Below are 17,816 nucleotides of genomic sequence, written 5' to 3'. Positions count from 1 at the left end.
TGTAAAGGAGGCAAGGAAAGTATGTCAGGACAGAAGAGTGTGGCGTTCCATCCTTTCTGCCTACCCATACGGGGAAACAGCGTGATGGTCATAGTAGCAGGAGTAAGTTTTGGTAGATACATCTATACGGATGTGCACCCATCCTGTAAAAAAATCATTATAGGCACATTAGTACTAGTACCATGACCAGAATGATCATTCGAGTACCTATTTGACCGAGCTCAATAAGCAAAAAATTATGTCAAAATTTCCATAGAAAAATATAAATTTTGGTGCTGGTCACTCACGACGAGGAAAATAGTAGATTTTGTTACATTTTCTCTGGTTTTGTAACGTTCAAGTACGAAATTTGGAAAGACGAAAGATTTCACTGCCAACCTGGCGATATGACGCGAAATCATTAGTATATAATGTTTGTATATAAGCTTCGTTCGAGTCTGGCCGGGCGGCCGTTATGAATTCATTGCACAAACTAATTTATATAATTCATTGTAAACAATAAATGACAAGCCGGGTGATCTCGTGTTGAAAATAACTATTATATATTGGAAATGTGAGTACTTCATTATTGGTAAGGCGTTTCCTCTCATTCCGCCGTTTGCCAAACAGCTGTCAAACAAATTACGCAAGAAATTTGTCTCGACTGCTGCTCAAATAAGCGCTAATTAGAAGAAATATGTATTCTATAACCTCCGGAATGACCCCATCAACAGCATTGCAGGTAATCAACTGTTTTTGTTGTTGTTTTTCATGCCTGAAAAACTGTGCAATCTTCTTTGTGTGAAATGTCATTTTGACAGTCCGTTGACAGCGAGTCTGTTTTTATTATTGTTTTTATGTTATATTTTAGGTAAAGTACGGACAACCGGCATAGTTACAAGCACATTTATTGTCATATAATGTTATTTATTGCACTATATGCATATAAAATAAGATTCAACAAACACAAAAGATGTCATTCAAAAAATAGCTACAGCACGTGGCGTATAGATTTTGAAATGGTTTTCCAGTTTTACTTATACAGTTACAAATGTCAATTTACTAGTGGGTGCAATGCTTGGCCATGTTTTGTTCACAAAGAAATAGGTATGGATGATAATTAATAAATAATATTGGATATATGATGTAAGAAGACCAGCCCGACGAAGCTTGCAATCGCAAAACCGGACTGGACTCTTTTGCTGACAAATTTCCAGCCCCCATCTGTGCTCCACGAGTAGTTTTATGATGAGGTTGGAACTCTTCATATCAACCCCTCCGAGAAGCCTGCCACTGTATACCTTATAAGACCATCTTAGTGTATACCGGTGTCTGATATCCTCACATCGGAGATCGCTTATTTTTCGAACATAAAAACTAATTCTGTAACTTTGTTACCTTTTCAGACTCTTGCAACTATTGGCAAATGACTTGTCGCGGCAGAAGGGTTCCATTTCCCCCATTGTGTTGGCGCTTTGGACAGTTTCATTTCCTAGCGCTGGATCAGAATATATAAACTACAGAGGACGATTCGGCATTGTTTTATTTGGATGTGTAGCCAGTAATTACTGTTTTAGTGTTTGCAGATATGTATAGGCAGATAGATGATATAACCATGAAACGTGTGTTATTGCACAATTTTCTTGGGAGTTATTCATCGTGACTAATATATGTATACTCTCCCCCCTGAAAATAAACATATTATGTTCTTAAATATGTTTTTATTTTGTTCATTAATGACCGAGATCCTTGAAAAATATCATCCTATCCCGCTCTCTGTGATCTTACAACATTGGCCTTAATTTTTTACAGAAATGCAATCTAAAGTAACTAACTGACCATCACGCCGCTTCCGCAGGGATAGGCAGAGAGAATAGAACACCACACCACGCTACTCTTGTCTTTGTACACATTCTTCTTTACGCATCCCCTCACACATCCTCCTCCCAACCCTTATCCGCACCCCAAAGGTGCATAGGGCACTGCATTATATAGAAGCAGTGTTATCTTGATCGTTAAATACACGAAGGAAAGGTGATCAGCCTTTCGCTTCAGGTACCAGTCCAGGGTCATATTAAATATATATTTGACTGAAAAATCAATAATATTTATTGCGACCCTCTTGGGAATCAAACCCGGGACCTCCAGCATGGTAGCCTAGAGCGCTAACCGCTACACTATGGAGGCGGACCTCATACATACCCGCCGATTATTCGGATTCCTGAATTGACCACTTTCAATTATTTTAAATACTTGATCATGCCAAGTTTTGCCCGGTCATCCTCTGCTCATGTTCCCAACAAGATTCGCCTCATAAATTTCTTTTACAGTCCTTTCTTCGCTGGTTCGTTTAGATCTTTTATAACTAACTAACTAACCATCACGCCGCTTCAGGCAGGGAGAATAGAACGCCACACCACTCTGTCTTTGCAAACATTCTTCGCCTCTTCCACGTTCATGCATCTCCTCATACATACCCGCCGATTACTACGACTCCTAACCTGACCACTTTCAAGTATTTAGCATACCTGATCGTGCCATGTTTTTCTTGGTCTTTCTCGGCATAAATTTGTTTTACCGTTCTTTCCTCACTCATTCGTTCCACATGTCCAAACCATCTCAACGCACCTTTCTTAATTTTATTGATAATGGTTATCTCCGCTTTGCATTCCTTCCTTATTTCACTATTCGAACATCTATCATACATCGTTTTGTCGCACATTCTTCTGAGAGATTGCATTTCGACTGCACTCAGTCTACTTTCATCCTTCTTTTGCCAACTCCATGTTTTACTTCCATACATTAGAGTTGGAACCAGGACTCCGTTGTGCACTGCCAGTTTAGCTTCCGCTGATAGGCTTTTATTTGCCATAACTGATATTATTAGAGGGTATTTCTTTTTCATCGAGAATTTTAATGACTTCCTTTAATCTGACTCTATCGAATGCTTTAGTAAGACCTACAAAGCAGAGGTAAGCTGTCTTATTGAACTCTATTGCTTTTTTAACTAATTTGTCTAACAACAAATGTGTTGAACTTATTTACGTCCGAGTTCACTCGGTTTCTCAGCGTCACATATTTAGCATATTCTTCTGGTGACGGTGAGCTTCTGTATTTCAGATGGCTTTTCTTCGGCGAGTTCCTTGACTTCATCAGTAAACCATTTTATCAATAATGATTATCTCAGCCTTGCATTCTTTCCTTCTTTCACCATTCGAACATCTATCATACATCTTTTTGCCTCACATACAAATAAAACTAACTAACTAACTAACCATCACGCCGCTTCCCCGCAGGGGTAGGCAGAGAGAATCGAACGCCACACCACTCTGTCTTTGCAAACATTCTTTGCCTCTTCTACATTCATGCATCTCCTCATACATACCCGACGATTATTACGACTCTTGACCCGGCCGCTTTCAAGTATTTGACATACCTGATTGTGCCAAGTTTTCCTCGGTCGTCCTCTGCTTCTTTTTCCAACTACATTCGCTCCATAAATTTGTTTAACCGTTCTTTCTTCACTCATACGCTCCACATGTCCAAACCATCTCAACACACCTTTCTTAATTAATAATGTAATAAATAATAAATAATATATATAAATAATAAATAATGTATGTAAAAATAAAAATAATAGATCAACCTGGCTGAACGGTGATAATATGCGTGCATAGCCTATAAATAAAAAAAAGACATTCATAATAACAGCAATGGGGGCGCGAGATAGAGACAGGCATGAATATAGAAAGAGGTAGAAAGACATTCGCCGGAGCTAGCGGTTGAGTTCGGCTTCGTCCACAGAACCAAAGATCAATTAACGAACATCTATTTACTTATATTTCTTCTTTTTTTATGGCTATTCACCCTTCTAGCCAATGCGAGTTATTTTTTATTTATATATTATTATTTTACACTTTTTACAATTTAAAAAAGATAAATGTTTGAGTTTTTATTATTTACAAAAAAAAAACTTCAATTTCATACTATTTCTGTGAGCCTGAGCGGCTCATTATTAGAAAGTGGTATGAAATTGTGGTAAAGTGGTTCGAACCGGAAAACTTTGATTAAAAAATCCGAGACACTAGCCACGGGACCACAACCCGATACGATTTGAATTGAAATCGTTTGTTTTCCTGTAATTGGGGTTAGCTTCATTGTTAAGTTGGTTTGTTTAGTTAGTTATTTTATATATTTCATACACATTTACAAATGATTTTCAATTAATTTTGTTTGTTAGGGGAGGTCGATGAGATTGGGATGTTAGTGGAAAATGGAATTGGATTGAGAAGACAATACTTGACATGTAAATTTATCTTAAAATTTTCGACTAAAAAATATAATATTCTGATTTAAAAAAATGATAGTTAATAATTCCGAGGGGGCGTCAGAGGCCTGCACTTGCAGGGCATTAATTGGAGACCTAGATCTTATTTCATTGGGTGCCCATTTAATGACGGCTTCCTTTCAGACCTCTCCAGCATTAGCATTCCGTTTTCCACTAACCTCTCAACCTTATTAACCTCCCAAACTTGTTTGTAATAATTTTTATTTCTGCTAATAATTTGGATGCAACTGGCTATCCAGAAGCTTTCAGATTCATTGTCGTTGCATGACCTAGCAAAAATAAAAAAACTAACTATAAAATAACTAACTAAACAAACCAACTTAACAATGAAGCTAACCCCAATTACAGGAAAACAAACGATTTCAATTCAAATCGTATCGGGTTGTGGTCCCGTGGCTAGTGTCTCGGATTTTTTAATCAAAGTTTTCCGGTTCGAACCACTTTACCACAATTTCATACCACTTTCTAATAATGAGCCGCTCAGGCTCACAGAAATAGTATGAAATTGAAGTTTTTTTTTGTAAATAATAAAAACTCAAACATTTATCTTTTTTAAATTGTAAAAAGTGTAAAATAATAATATATAAATAAAAAATAACTCGCATTGGCTAGAAGGGTGAATAGCCATAAAAAAAGAAGAAATATAAGTAAATAGATGTTCGTTAATTGATCTTTGGTTCTGTGGACGAAGCCGAACTCAACCGCTAGCTCCGGCGAATGTCTTTCTACCTCTTTCTATATTCATGCCTGTCTCTATCTCGCGCCCCCATTGCTGTTATTATGAATGTCTTTTTTTTATTTATAGGCTATGCACGCATATTATCACCGTTCAGCCAGGTTGATCTATTATTTTTATTTTTACATACATTATTTATTATTTATATATATTATTTATTACATTATTAATTAAGAAAGGTGTGTTGAGATGGTTTGGACATGTGGAGCGTATGAGTGAAGAAAGAACGGTTAAACAAATTTATGGAGCGAATGTAGTTGGAAAAAGAAGCAGAGGACGACCGAGGAAAACTTGGCACAATCAGGTATGTCAAATACTTGAAAGCGGCCGGGTCAAGAGTCGTAATAATCGTCGGGTATGTATGAGGAGATGCATGAATGTAGAAGAGGCAAAGAATGTTTGCAAAGACAGAGTGGTGTGGCGTTCGATTCTCTCTGCCTACCCCTGCGGGGAAGCGGCGTGATGGTTAGTTAGTTAGTTAGTTTTATTTGTATGTGAGGCAAAAAGATGTATGATAGATGTTCGAATGGTGAAAGAAGGAAAGAATGCAAGGCTGAGATAATCATTATTGATAAAATGGTTTACTGATGAAGTCAAGGAACTCGCCGAAGAAAAGCCATCTGAAATACAGAAGCTCACCGTCACCAGAAGAATATGCTAAATATGTGACGCTGAGAAACCGAGTGAACTCGGACGTAAATAAGTTCAACACATTTGTTGTTAGACAAATTAGTTAAAAAAGCAATAGAGTTCAATAAGACAGCTTACCTCTGCTTTGTAGGTCTTACTAAAGCATTCGATAGAGTCAGATTAAAGGAAGTCATTAAAATTCTCGATGAAAAAGAAATACCCTCTAATAATATCAGTTATGGCAAATAAAAGCCTATCAGCGGAAGCTAAACTGGCAGTGCACAACGGAGTCCTGGTTCCAACTCTAATGTATGGAAGTAAAACATGGAGTTGGCAAAAGAAGGATGAAAGTAGACTGAGTGCAGTCGAAATGCAATCTCTCAGAAGAATGTGCGACAAAACGATGTATGATAGATGTTCGAATAGTGAAATAAGGAAGGAATGCAAAGCGGAGATAACCATTATCAATAAAATTAAGAAAGGTGCGTTGAGATGGTTTGGACATGTGGAACGAATGAGTGAGGAAAGAACGGTAAAACAAATTTATGCCGAGAAAGACCAAGAAAAACATGGCACGATCAGGTATGCTAAATACTTGAAAGTGGTCAGGTTAGGAGTCGTAGTAATCGGCGGGTATGTATGAGGAGATGCATGAACGTGGAAGAGGCGAAGAATGTTTGCAAAGACAGAGTGGTGTGGCGTTCTATTCTCCCTGCCTGAAGCGGCGTGATGGTTAGTTAGTTAGTTATAAAAGATCTAAACGAACCAGCGAAGAAAGGACTGTAAAAGAAATTTATGAGGCGAATCTTGTTGGGAACATGAGCAGAGGATGACCGGGCAAAACTTGGCATGATCAAGTATTTAAAATAATTGAAAGTGGTCAATTCAGGAATCCGAATAATCGGCGGGTATGTATGAGGTCCGCCTCCATAGTGTAGCGGTTAGCGCTCTAGGCTACCATGCTGGAGGTCCCGGGTTTGATTCCCAAGAGGGTCGCAATAAATATTATTGATTTTTCAGTCAAATATATATTTAATATGACCCTGGACTGGTACCTGAAGCGAAAGGCTGATCACCTTTCCTTCGTGTATTTAACGATCAAGATAACACTGCTTCTATATAATGCAGTGCCCTATGCACCTTTGGGGTGCGGATAAGGGTTGGGAGGAGGATGTGTGAGGGGATGCGTAAAGAAGAATGTGTACAAAGACAAGAGTAGCGTGGTGTGGTGTTCTATTCTCTCTGCCTATCCCTGCGGAAGCGGCGTGATGGTCAGTTAGTTACTTTAGATTGCATTTCTGTAAAAAATTAAGGCCAATGTTGTAAGATCACAGAGAGCGGGATAGGATGATATTTTTCAAGGATCTCGGTCATTAATGAACAAAATAAAAACATATTTAAGAACATAATATGTTTATTTTCAGGGGGGAGAGTATACATATATTAGTCACGATGAATAACTCCCAAGAAAATTGTGCAATAACACACGTTTCATGGTTATATCATCTATCTGCCTATACATATCTGCAAACACTAAAACAGTAATTACTGGCTACACATCCAAATAAAACAATGCCGAATCGTCCTCTGTAGTTTATATATTCTGATCCAGCGCTAGGAAATGAAACTGTCCAAAGCGCCAACACAATGGGGGAAATGGAACCCTTCTGCCGCGACAAGTCATTTGCCAATAGTTGCAAGAGTCTGAAAAGGTAACAAAGTTACAGAATTAGTTTTTATGTTCGAAAAATAAGCGATCTCCGATGTGAGGATATCAGACACCGGTATACACTAAGATGGTCTTATAAGGTATACAGTGGCAGGCTTCTCGGAGGGGTTGATATGAAGAGTTCCAACCTCATCATAAAACTACTCGTGGAGCACAGATGGGGGCTGGAAATTTGTCAGCAAAAGAGTCCAGTCCGGTTTTGCGATTGCAAGCTTCGTCGGGCTGGTCTTCTTACATCATATATCCAATATTATTTATTAATTATCATCCATACCTATTTCTTTGTGAACAAAACATGGCCAAGCATTGCACCCACTAGTAAATTGACATTTGTAACTGTATAAGTAAAACTGGAAAACCATTTCAAAATCTATACGCCACGTGCTGTAGCTATTTTTTGAATGACATCTTTTGTGTTTGTTGAATCTTATTTTATATGCATATAGTGCAATAAATAACATTATATGACAATAAATGTGCTTGTAACTATGCCGGTTGTCCGTACTTTACCTAAAATATAACATAAAAACAATAATAAAAACAGACTCGCTGTCAACGGACTGTCAAAATGACATTTCACACAAAGAAGATTGCACAGTTTTTCAGGCATGAAAAACAACAACAAAAACAGTTGATTACCTGCAATGCTGTTGATGGGGTCATTCCGGAGGTTATAGAATACATATTTCTTCTAATTAGCGCTTATTTGAGCAGCAGTCGAGACAAATTTCTTGCGTAATTTGTTTGACAGCTGTTTGGCAAACGGCGGAATGAGAGGAAACGCCTTACCAATAATGAAGTACTCACATTTCCAATATATAATAGTTATTTTCAACACGAGATCACCCGGCTTGTCATTTATTGTTTACAATGAATTATATAAATTAGTTTGTGCAATGAATTCATAACGGCCGCCCGGCCAGACTCGAACGAAGCTTATATACAAACATTATATACTTGATATATTGCATAATCTGGGTGTTTAAAATATTACATTAAAAATCGTTTTTCTTCCCATTAAAAATTTCACTTCTAGGCGCGCAGATAGATCATTTGTTCGTTATCAGACAAAAAAAAAAATAATAATAATAAAACGACGGCGGGTTTCTTCAAAGCCTAACCTTTCTTTAGAAAAATATATTTTATTATTTCGAATTGTAAAAGAACTTTGCTTCGGAACAATGATAACAGACCATCAATGTTTACGATGGGTAAGAACAGCAATTAGGGAATTTCGGCAATTTAGCAATAATGCATTTCGTCGTCCGCGTCTAGGGTCGTTAAAAACGGGCCGACCCACGGACCCAAGGCTACGATCATAAATATTATGCCGCCTTTGTAACTACCCTCGCGCCGCCTCTCGGGAGTGGAAGGCAGAGAGAGGATAGAACGCCACACTACCTTGTCTAATTTCCGCCATCTTTCCTTGTACGCGTCCATAAGGCACTCCCGTATGTACTGGCAATACATATGGATGAATAAATAATAAAATATATACATCACGCTCTAAGTTCCATTTAGGAAACTTGAAATAGCAATTAAAATTGAAAATTAAACTTTACATTAAAATCAACCTTGTCAGGAATCGAACCTGAACTTCGAGTGGTTGACAAACGCGTCAACCACTACTCTGAAAGGAGTCTCTATTAATTCATTATTTTATGTAATAATTATAAGTTAATCTAGTTATTATAATCAGTTAATTAAGAATCAGTTAGTTAATAATAAGTCATGATATAATTAGTTTTGTTAACTTTTAATTATTTGTAAGTCTATAACTCGGTTACTATTAACGAGTAGTTGTGGACACCGTATGCTCCACCTAGGGAGCAGATATGGGTTTAAGATTATAGTAAGTAAGCTACGATAAGATTATTCTTAAGTTAACTAGGGTAAGGAGTAAGCGAGAGGGGTAATACGACCCTCTTGCTCTAGCAACAGTAGGGGTAGGACGCGAGCTGAAGACGCCTCACCCCAGTCGACGAAAAATCCCCGACCGCGCAGGTCGAACGCGCACGCCGTTGCGCTCGGCCCGAGCCCAAACTCGGCACTTCATCAGCTAAGTGCTCAGCCGCGAGGAGAAATCGTGTGAAGTGAAAAGTGTTCATTTCTCCAAGACACTATGTAGCCAGCGCTACAAGGCCATCTTCCAGCCGCGAAGATGCCTCATCCCTCATCCTTCACATCGAGGAACGCCAGATTCCTTCCAACAGCGAAGGAACTGCTCATCTAGGACGTCCGCCGTCCACCCAGGAACACTAGATTCCTGCCCCTCCAGGAACACCAGATTCCTGCCCCTCGAAGACCGCCCAGCCTACAACCTGTGGCCGTCACGCCCAACGGGATTCCACAACCCCGGAGCCGTTCATGGCTCATAACTGTGGAACAATCTCAATCTTCGTTACGGTGTTTCGTTAAGTGAATCTGTGAACAAGACATGAGCTAGAAAAGTGAACTTTGGACTGTGTTGAGGACCTTTCGTTTAGTATAAGCTATTTTCTAAGTGTTGTAATCTAGGGTAAGTCATTTTAATAATATGTCTACGTAATCGATTAAACCAGGTACATGAAAAATTCAAGTTTTAATTATCCTTCCCCCTTTTACCTTTATATTGATTGTAATTGTATTTAATTCGATGCATACTTCCTCCGGGCTCAAATAAACAAAGATTAAATTCATTCAGATTAGAACTTAACAAGCGCGATATTAATATATTGTACATAGCGAGGTAACACGGTACACGAGGCTTCCTTTTCCGCGGATAATCGAGTTCCCGGAATTTGTATTCGCCGCCCCGCGAGAACGATCAATGGCGATTCCCCCCCCATTATCTCTCCAGAACGTAGCCGTCAGGATGATTTCCCTCCGAAATTATCGATCAAACCCCTTCTCTATGTCCAAATAGTGATCCCGAATAAGTAGAGTGTTGTTAATTGTCGCCCGCACGTGGGGCGCGATTTGATTAGTTTTGCGCCCTCTAGCAAAACCAATAAAATCGGAAAAATCAAGTGCGATTTTTCTTACTCATGCCCTGAAACATATAAAAATTTTCTCGTCTCAATGCTCCTTCGACTAGCCAAATTAATATTATAAGTACGATCTTATTTTCTTAATTATGCCCGATCCTCTTAAATTTTATGCATCACATTTCTTTCGCATTCAATGACAATCTCTTGCACCCGAATTTTGGCTATTTTTATTCAAAAATATCCTGGCGCCCTTAATTAAATTCTTAATGTAATATGCGATTATAATTGTAATTTTCACGAGTTGACGATAGCAAATTATGTTTACGTAATGTTTTACTCAAGCGAGAGTACAACGGCTTTCATATTCTCCAAAAATCGCACAATATAGTTAAATAGAAACGATAGAATTAGTAATTTTTTTCCCCCTCGATCGAATAATTTCCATTTGTAAAATCGCGATTCTATGTCGTAATTATTGAAAAACGATACAACTTAATTATGGTTACATAATGTTTTGATAAAGAGATATCGAAATAGGTTAAAGTTTTAAATCATTATTGCATGAATTACGTTTTGAAGAATAAATTATTTTATAGATTCTTAAAATCCCATATTATTTTTATCAACGGAAGGTAATTTTAAACGGAATTGTTTCATGTACCTAATCACAACGACTTGAAAAGATGCTTATATTTTTGATAATTATCGTTAGTTTTCTCAGTGACAAAACAAATGCGAATTTTCATATTGTTATCGAGAAGATTAACTCGGATTTAGTCATTAAAACAGGGAACCTGCCGATTGGTAAATTATTCGCCAAGAGGTTGGTTCGAAATTTCAAAAGGAGGAAAAAAGAAAATCACTATTAAAAAAAATATCTAAATTTTTCCAATAATAATTAAACAATCGCATTACCTAATCTCTAACTACTCTAATCAATTCCTTTCTCTAATGTATATTTTAAACATTCCAAGGGGTGGCGATTGATATATTGCATAATCTGGGTGTTTAAAATATTACATTAAAAATCGTTTTTCTTCCCATTAAAAATTTCACTTCTAGGCGCGCAGATAGATCATTTGTTCGTTATCAGACAAAAAAAAAAATAATAATAATAAAACGACGGCGGGTTTCTTCAAAGCCTAACCTTTCTTTAGAAAAATATATTTTATTATTTCGAATTGTAAAAGAACTTTGCTTCGGAACAATGATAACAGACCATCAATGTTTACGATGGGTAAGAACAGCAATTAGGGAATTTCGGCAATTTAGCAATAATGCATTTCGTCGTCCGCGTCTAGGGTCGTTAAAAACGGGCCGACCCACGGACCCAAGGCTACGATCATAAATATTATGCCGCCTTTGTAACTACCCTCGCGCCGCCTCTCGGGAGTGGAAGGCAGAGAGAGGATAGAACGCCACACTACCTTGTCTAATTTCCGCCATCTTTCCTTGTACGCGTCCATAAGGCACTCCCGTATGTACTGGCAATACATATGGATGAATAAATAATAAAATATATACATCACGCTCTAAGTTCCATTTAGGAAACTTGAAATAGCAATTAAAATTGAAAATTAAACTTTACATTAAAATCAACCTTGTCAGGAATCGAACCTGAACTTCGAGTGGTTGACAAACGCGTCAACCACTACTCTGAAAGGAGTCTCTATTAATTCATTATTTTATGTAATAATTATAAGTTAATCTAGTTATTATAATCAGTTAATTAAGAATCAGTTAGTTAATAATAAGTCATGATATAATTAGTTTTGTTAACTTTTAATTATTTGTAAGTCTATAACTCGGTTACTATTAACGAGTAGTTGTGGACACCGTATGCTCCACCTAGGGAGCAGATATGGGTTTAAGATTATAGTAAGTAAGCTACGATAAGATTATTCTTAAGTTAACTAGGGTAAGGAGTAAGCGAGAGGGGTAATACGACCCTCTTGCTCTAGCAACAGTAGGGGTAGGACGCGAGCTGAAGACGCCTCACCCCAGTCGACGAAAAATCCCCGACCGCGCAGGTCGAACGCGCACGCCGTTGCGCTCGGCCCGAGCCCAAACTCGGCACTTCATCAGCTAAGTGCTCAGCCGCGAGGAGAAATCGTGTGAAGTGAAAAGTGTTCATTTCTCCAAGACACTATGTAGCCAGCGCTACAAGGCCATCTTCCAGCCGCGAAGATGCCTCATCCCTCATCCTTCACATCGAGGAACGCCAGATTCCTTCCAACAGCGAAGGAACTGCTCATCTAGGACGTCCGCCGTCCACCCAGGAACACTAGATTCCTGCCCCTCCAGGAACACCAGATTCCTGCCCCTCGAAGACCGCCCAGCCTACAACCTGTGGCCGTCACGCCCAACGGGATTCCACAACCCCGGAGCCGTTCATGGCTCATAACTGTGGAACAATCTCAATCTTCGTTACGGTGTTTCGTTAAGTGAATCTGTGAACAAGACATGAGCTAGAAAAGTGAACTTTGGACTGTGTTGAGGACCTTTCGTTTAGTATAAGCTATTTTCTAAGTGTTGTAATCTAGGGTAAGTCATTTTAATAATATGTCTACGTAATCGATTAAACCAGGTACATGAAAAATTCAAGTTTTAATTATCCTTCCCCCTTTTACCTTTATATTGATTGTAATTGTATTTAATTCGATGCATACTTCCTCCGGGCTCAAATAAACAAAGATTAAATTCATTCAGATTAGAACTTAACAAGCGCGATATTAATATATTGTACATAGCGAGGTAACACGGTACACGAGGCTTCCTTTTCCGCGGATAATCGAGTTCCCGGAATTTGTATTCGCCGCCCCGCGAGAACGATCAATGGCGATTCCCCCCCCATTATCTCTCCAGAACGTAGCCGTCAGGATGATTTCCCTCCGAAATTATCGATCAAACCCCTTCTCTATGTCCAAATAGTGATCCCGAATAAGTAGAGTGTTGTTATACTAATGATTTCGCGTCATATCGCCAGGTTGGCAGTGAAATCTTTCGTCTTTCCAAATTTCGTACTTGAACGTTACAAAACCAGAGAAAATGTAACAAAATCTACTATTTTCCTCGTCGTGAGTGACCAGCATGGGGCATTTTGGCAGGTTTTTGTTTTACTTTTTAATCGATGGAAAAGGGTTGTGATAAATCGTTATCGAAAGTGAGATCGTGAATTATGATTGTAATAAAGGTTGTGACGTGAACGCTCAATAATTTAACCGATATTTCTGAACCCTGGTACAATGTTTGGATTTGGCGCATACTATTGAAGGTAACTAAGCATTTTATATTCTATAACTATGCAAAAAATCATATTGTTTACGAATCTTTACTTTGAAAAGAGTCATAAATACGGGTTAATTTCAGCATGCCGATAGTTATCCATACCTGTATAAGCGCCCTTGAGGTAGTTTTTTACGAAAATGGCGCTATATAAATCATCCAAGATTATTATTATTATTATTATTATGCAAAAGGCTATTTTTTACTCGTGTTAATTATTTAAAAAAATCGAACTTATAAAATATTTCAGGGTATGAGTAACATGTCTAGGGTAGTCAGAAAATAAATGTGTAATATAATTATAAATTTTCATTTTTTTATTATAGAAAGATGCCATAGCCATATTCAATAGTTATGGATTTTGACCGTAAACTGACAAAGATGAAATAATTCCAGAAGAAAGAAGAATGTTTACACCTCGACAAAAGATACTTTGGTTTGCTTTCATCAGCAGATTGGGTATAATCTGTATACAAATAGTTTTCAATCTATTTGTGCCAGACCACAATGCGCACGTGTTCATAAGTCCCGTGGACCCAGAGATCAGCGTGTCATGGCTCGATCGCTCCGTGGACATCTTGCTGGGAGGACTCAAGAGATGGGACGCGCAGTACTTCCTCCATATATCCCAGTACGGGTACACTTACGAGAACTGTTTAGCGTTCTTCCCTCTCTTCCCTTTGACTGTAAGGTATCTAGCTAATATATTATCCTATATTATCGGAAGCGTACTCAACTTTCATAGCCTTTTGATCATTTCCGCCACCGTACTAAACGTTATTTACTTTGTCAAATCGGCTGATGCGCTTCACAAACTCAGTTATAAAGTGTTGAAAAGTGAAAGTTTAGCTTACAAAGCGTGCATTTTGTACTGCATCAACCCGGGTAGCATATTCTTCACGGCGCCGTACTCGGAGAGTCTGTTCGCGTGGCTGAGCTTCCAAGGAATGCTGAAATGTACCGAGCCGGAAACCCTACGCTTCACCAACATCCACATTCTCAGTAGCATTCCGATAGGTCTATCTCTAGTAACTAGGTCCAATGGTATTCTTAACTTAGGTTTTATATTATACGCAAGCTTTAAAAATGTGATCGAAAAAACCCTTCCAGAAATATTTCATCGATATAGAACATTAAAATACAGAGTCTTGACTCCGTTACTGTCATGGCCATTAGTGGCATCTATCATGGCTTTGGTCTTGACGTTGGTCATAAGTGTATTACCATTTCTCCTCATTCAAATATACAATTATATCAAGTTCTGTATTCCCCACGAGCATAATTTACCTCAATATTTGGTGGAAGGAGAGTGGATACTTCCCGGGCAGGCTAAAAGCGAATGGTGCAACAGTTCTGTTCCCGTCGCTTACTCCTATGTGCAACACCATTACTGGAATGTGGGATTTCTCAAGTATTACCACTGGAAACAGATACCCAACTTCTTGCTCGCGATGCCCATCCTTTATATCGTGTTTTCCAACTGCTACCAATTTCTTCGTCAGCATTTCAAACACTCTGTCAAACTAGGAATATCCGTAGCCAGATTTCAGAGAACCGTGAGTTACGATAGCGCAGGATCCAGAAGTATACGGTCTAGTAAGATCAATAGCACATACTCCTACGACCCCGATATGTTTGTTTACATCATTCACGGCCTGTCATTGGCCATATTCTGCCTATTGTTTGTTCATGTACAAGTTACTACGAGAATGTTAGCATCCGCTAGTCCGTTGCTGTATTGGTTCATGGCATTAGGAATTAAGGCCACCCCGTCCAAAATGGCGGAACAGAATCACATAAACGAACACTTCAGGAAGATAGGTACCTCGGGTAGAATATCGGGGGATTACTTCACTATCGCAAATTTGGAGGGAATCGATAATATGTGTAGCAAATGGAAAACATTTGTTTTGTCCAAAAACTTCCCAGATGTGAGTTTCAAACTGACTAAATTATACTTCCTCGGTTATTACTTCATAGGAACCGTTTGTTTCTGCAACTTTTATCCCTGGACATGAAGTTATGTCCGAATGTCGGAAGTCAAGTCAATTAGAACGATGGTAGCCTTAGAAATAATTGGTAACAATGCAATTTTATAGAAGCCAAGATGAGCTTTGTGATTTTATAACTATTTATTAGCAAAATACCAAAGCCTTACCATTTCATTAGGATAGACATTTTAAACCTGTAGATACATACATAGGCATTCACTTCCTTAAACTTGACACACAGTGCGCGCATGAAGGTGCTTTAAGTTGTATAGTACAAACAGTCATTCTAATGCACAATAATTATGTATTCTTGTTACTTTGTCGTAAGAGTGATTTCTCAGTGTGGAAGTAATGTACAGTTTAAGCTCTAGTCACCGTCATTGTACAACTGATAACTGCAGAATCCACTCACTGGGAAACTCTATAAAGTCCATACTGAGACGAACCTTACATTGTTAATAGTTTGTTAAAAATCTTGGGACTCAATTGGAACATTTCACTATTTACCTAAATTCATATCATATCGAGTAAGAATTTTCAATTACCTGTTATATTGTTACATTGTTCCGAAACTTTTTGTGTTCATCATAATTTTGTGATATTTAATATGTAAGTTTTATTGATACTATAAACAATGCGACAAACAATGTGTTTTTATTCAAATTAAAAACCCTCGCTCATACCAGTCACTTAAATACAAAATAAAACAACAATTTTTCCACTTTTATTATATTTGACCAATGTGGAAGCGTGTTTACCCAATGTGGGGAAGTGTGCGTTTTGCACTGATTATGGCCATCCACGTTTCCACTATCTCCTCAGAAGTTTTTTTTATAGGAAATTCGCATTTTATATTAAATGGATAAAATAATAAATAATTAAACTTACTTGAATGATTCGCGTTTATTTTCACCAAAGATTTTTTTTACAAATAACTTAAGTATTACAGATTTTACACTAGATTTATATTCACAAAAGATTATTTAAATGTTACAAATTTTGTACGCGGTAAATGGGCAACTGAAGGTTGGTCAGGTCGCTCCGGTGGCTTGGGACGAAAAGAGGATCTACCTTGCGTCGTCACTACTTTTAAAGGCATGGTGATGTCATGCTGTTCACAATTGCACGGCCGTCTATAGTTCGTCATGGCCGAACGAGGCATGCACCACACCAGTGACCAATTCAATAAAAATGGAAAAAAAACCTATACAGTTGTTTTATTGTTCAAAATGCAGTACCACCAAGAAATTTCAGTACAAAACTTAAAACTTGAATACGAGTAACTGCAGATCTCTTTATCTGCACCCAATGGTGTATGTTACTAAGACTATTGATTGGCTGGCGTTATACAGAAGATAACCAGCCCACAAGAAAAAAATATTTGATTTCATTTGACTGCGGAATCAATCAATGAAAAAAGAAAAAAAATTTAGTCTGGAAATCATGATTAATTTGTTTTTTTTTAATCCACAAAATTCAAAATAAAAAACCTCATAAACAAGCAGACTGAATCCGCTGCAAAAACATTATGATACATATTATTTTTTTTAAATCTTTATTCCAGCTTGACTAAATGATGGGTGCAATATGTACTTAGTCAGCCATATATGTTTTACAACTATAGTATTATAAAATGAAATTAAAATAATTAACAAAAATTAACGGTGAAAAATTGTGTAGAGATATTGCCAACGGATGTTAGAGGTCAAAATAAAATATGGAATAAAGGAATGGGTAAATGATCAAGGGTTAATTTTATGAAAATTGTAAAATGTTTATATTCTTAATTTTTCTCTTTTTTGTGTGTATATTAGGTTAAAAACTATAAAAATGTATTAAAAAAGAACTCCACTGACAAGACACACAAGGTAGCTTGGTGGGTCTCTGCATTTTTTTTAAATATGTTTAAAATTGTGATTTAAATAAATGTAAAAAAAAAATTAGTAAGATCAGCTCGCTGGCAAACGCAGCTTTGTACTCCAGTGCTGCCACATGTCCATCTGTGCTCCACAAGCAGCTTTATGATGAGGTTGGAGCTCTTCATAAGCCTCTCCCGGAAGCCTGGCACTCGGTGCCTTAATAGCCCATCCCAATGTGGTAGGTGTGCTGAAGCAAACATACCACTCGCACTACAGTATACAGTGGCTTC

At 37.8% G+C, this 17,816-nt stretch overlaps 1 protein-coding gene across 2 annotated transcripts; it reads left to right on the top strand.

Moving 5' to 3' along the window:
* The first annotated feature begins 243 nt into the window (after positions 1–243).
* PIG-V (phosphatidylinositol glycan anchor biosynthesis class V) lies at positions 244–17,151 on the top strand. 2 transcript variants are annotated; one of them, XR_015837427.1, is made up of 3 exons: positions 244–272; positions 13,481–13,665; positions 14,003–17,151. XR_015837427.1 is itself a non-coding variant. In XM_088258895.1 (2 exons), the coding sequence occupies exon 2, from the start codon at positions 14,084–14,086 to the stop codon at positions 15,692–15,694; it is 1,611 nt and encodes a 536-aa protein (XP_088115021.1). In that variant the 5' UTR covers positions 13,510–13,665; positions 14,003–14,083; the 3' UTR covers positions 15,695–17,151. The 2 variants fall into 2 exon arrangements, 1 of the variants encoding a protein (XP_088115021.1); XM_088258895.1 differs by lacking the exon at positions 244–272 and having other exon boundaries at positions 13,510–13,665.
* The last annotated feature ends 665 nt before the right edge of the window (positions 17,152–17,816 follow it).

Source organism: Brachycentrus maculatus, unplaced genomic scaffold (assembly GCF_059751285.1).
Source record: "Brachycentrus maculatus isolate JH-2025_06_01 unplaced genomic scaffold, ASM5975128v1 h1tg000105l, whole genome shotgun sequence".
In the NCBI taxonomy this organism is placed as follows: domain Eukaryota; kingdom Metazoa; phylum Arthropoda; class Insecta; order Trichoptera; family Brachycentridae; genus Brachycentrus; species Brachycentrus maculatus.
The sequence above is the reverse complement of the archived record's forward strand: the minus strand, read 5'-3'. Positions and strand labels throughout refer to the sequence as shown.

What these genes read in the sequence shown, in the direction of transcription:
- PIG-V (XM_088258895.1), top strand. Translation starts at nt 14,084, where the DNA reads ATGTTTACACCTCGACAAAAGATACTTTGGTTTGCTTTCATCAGCAGA.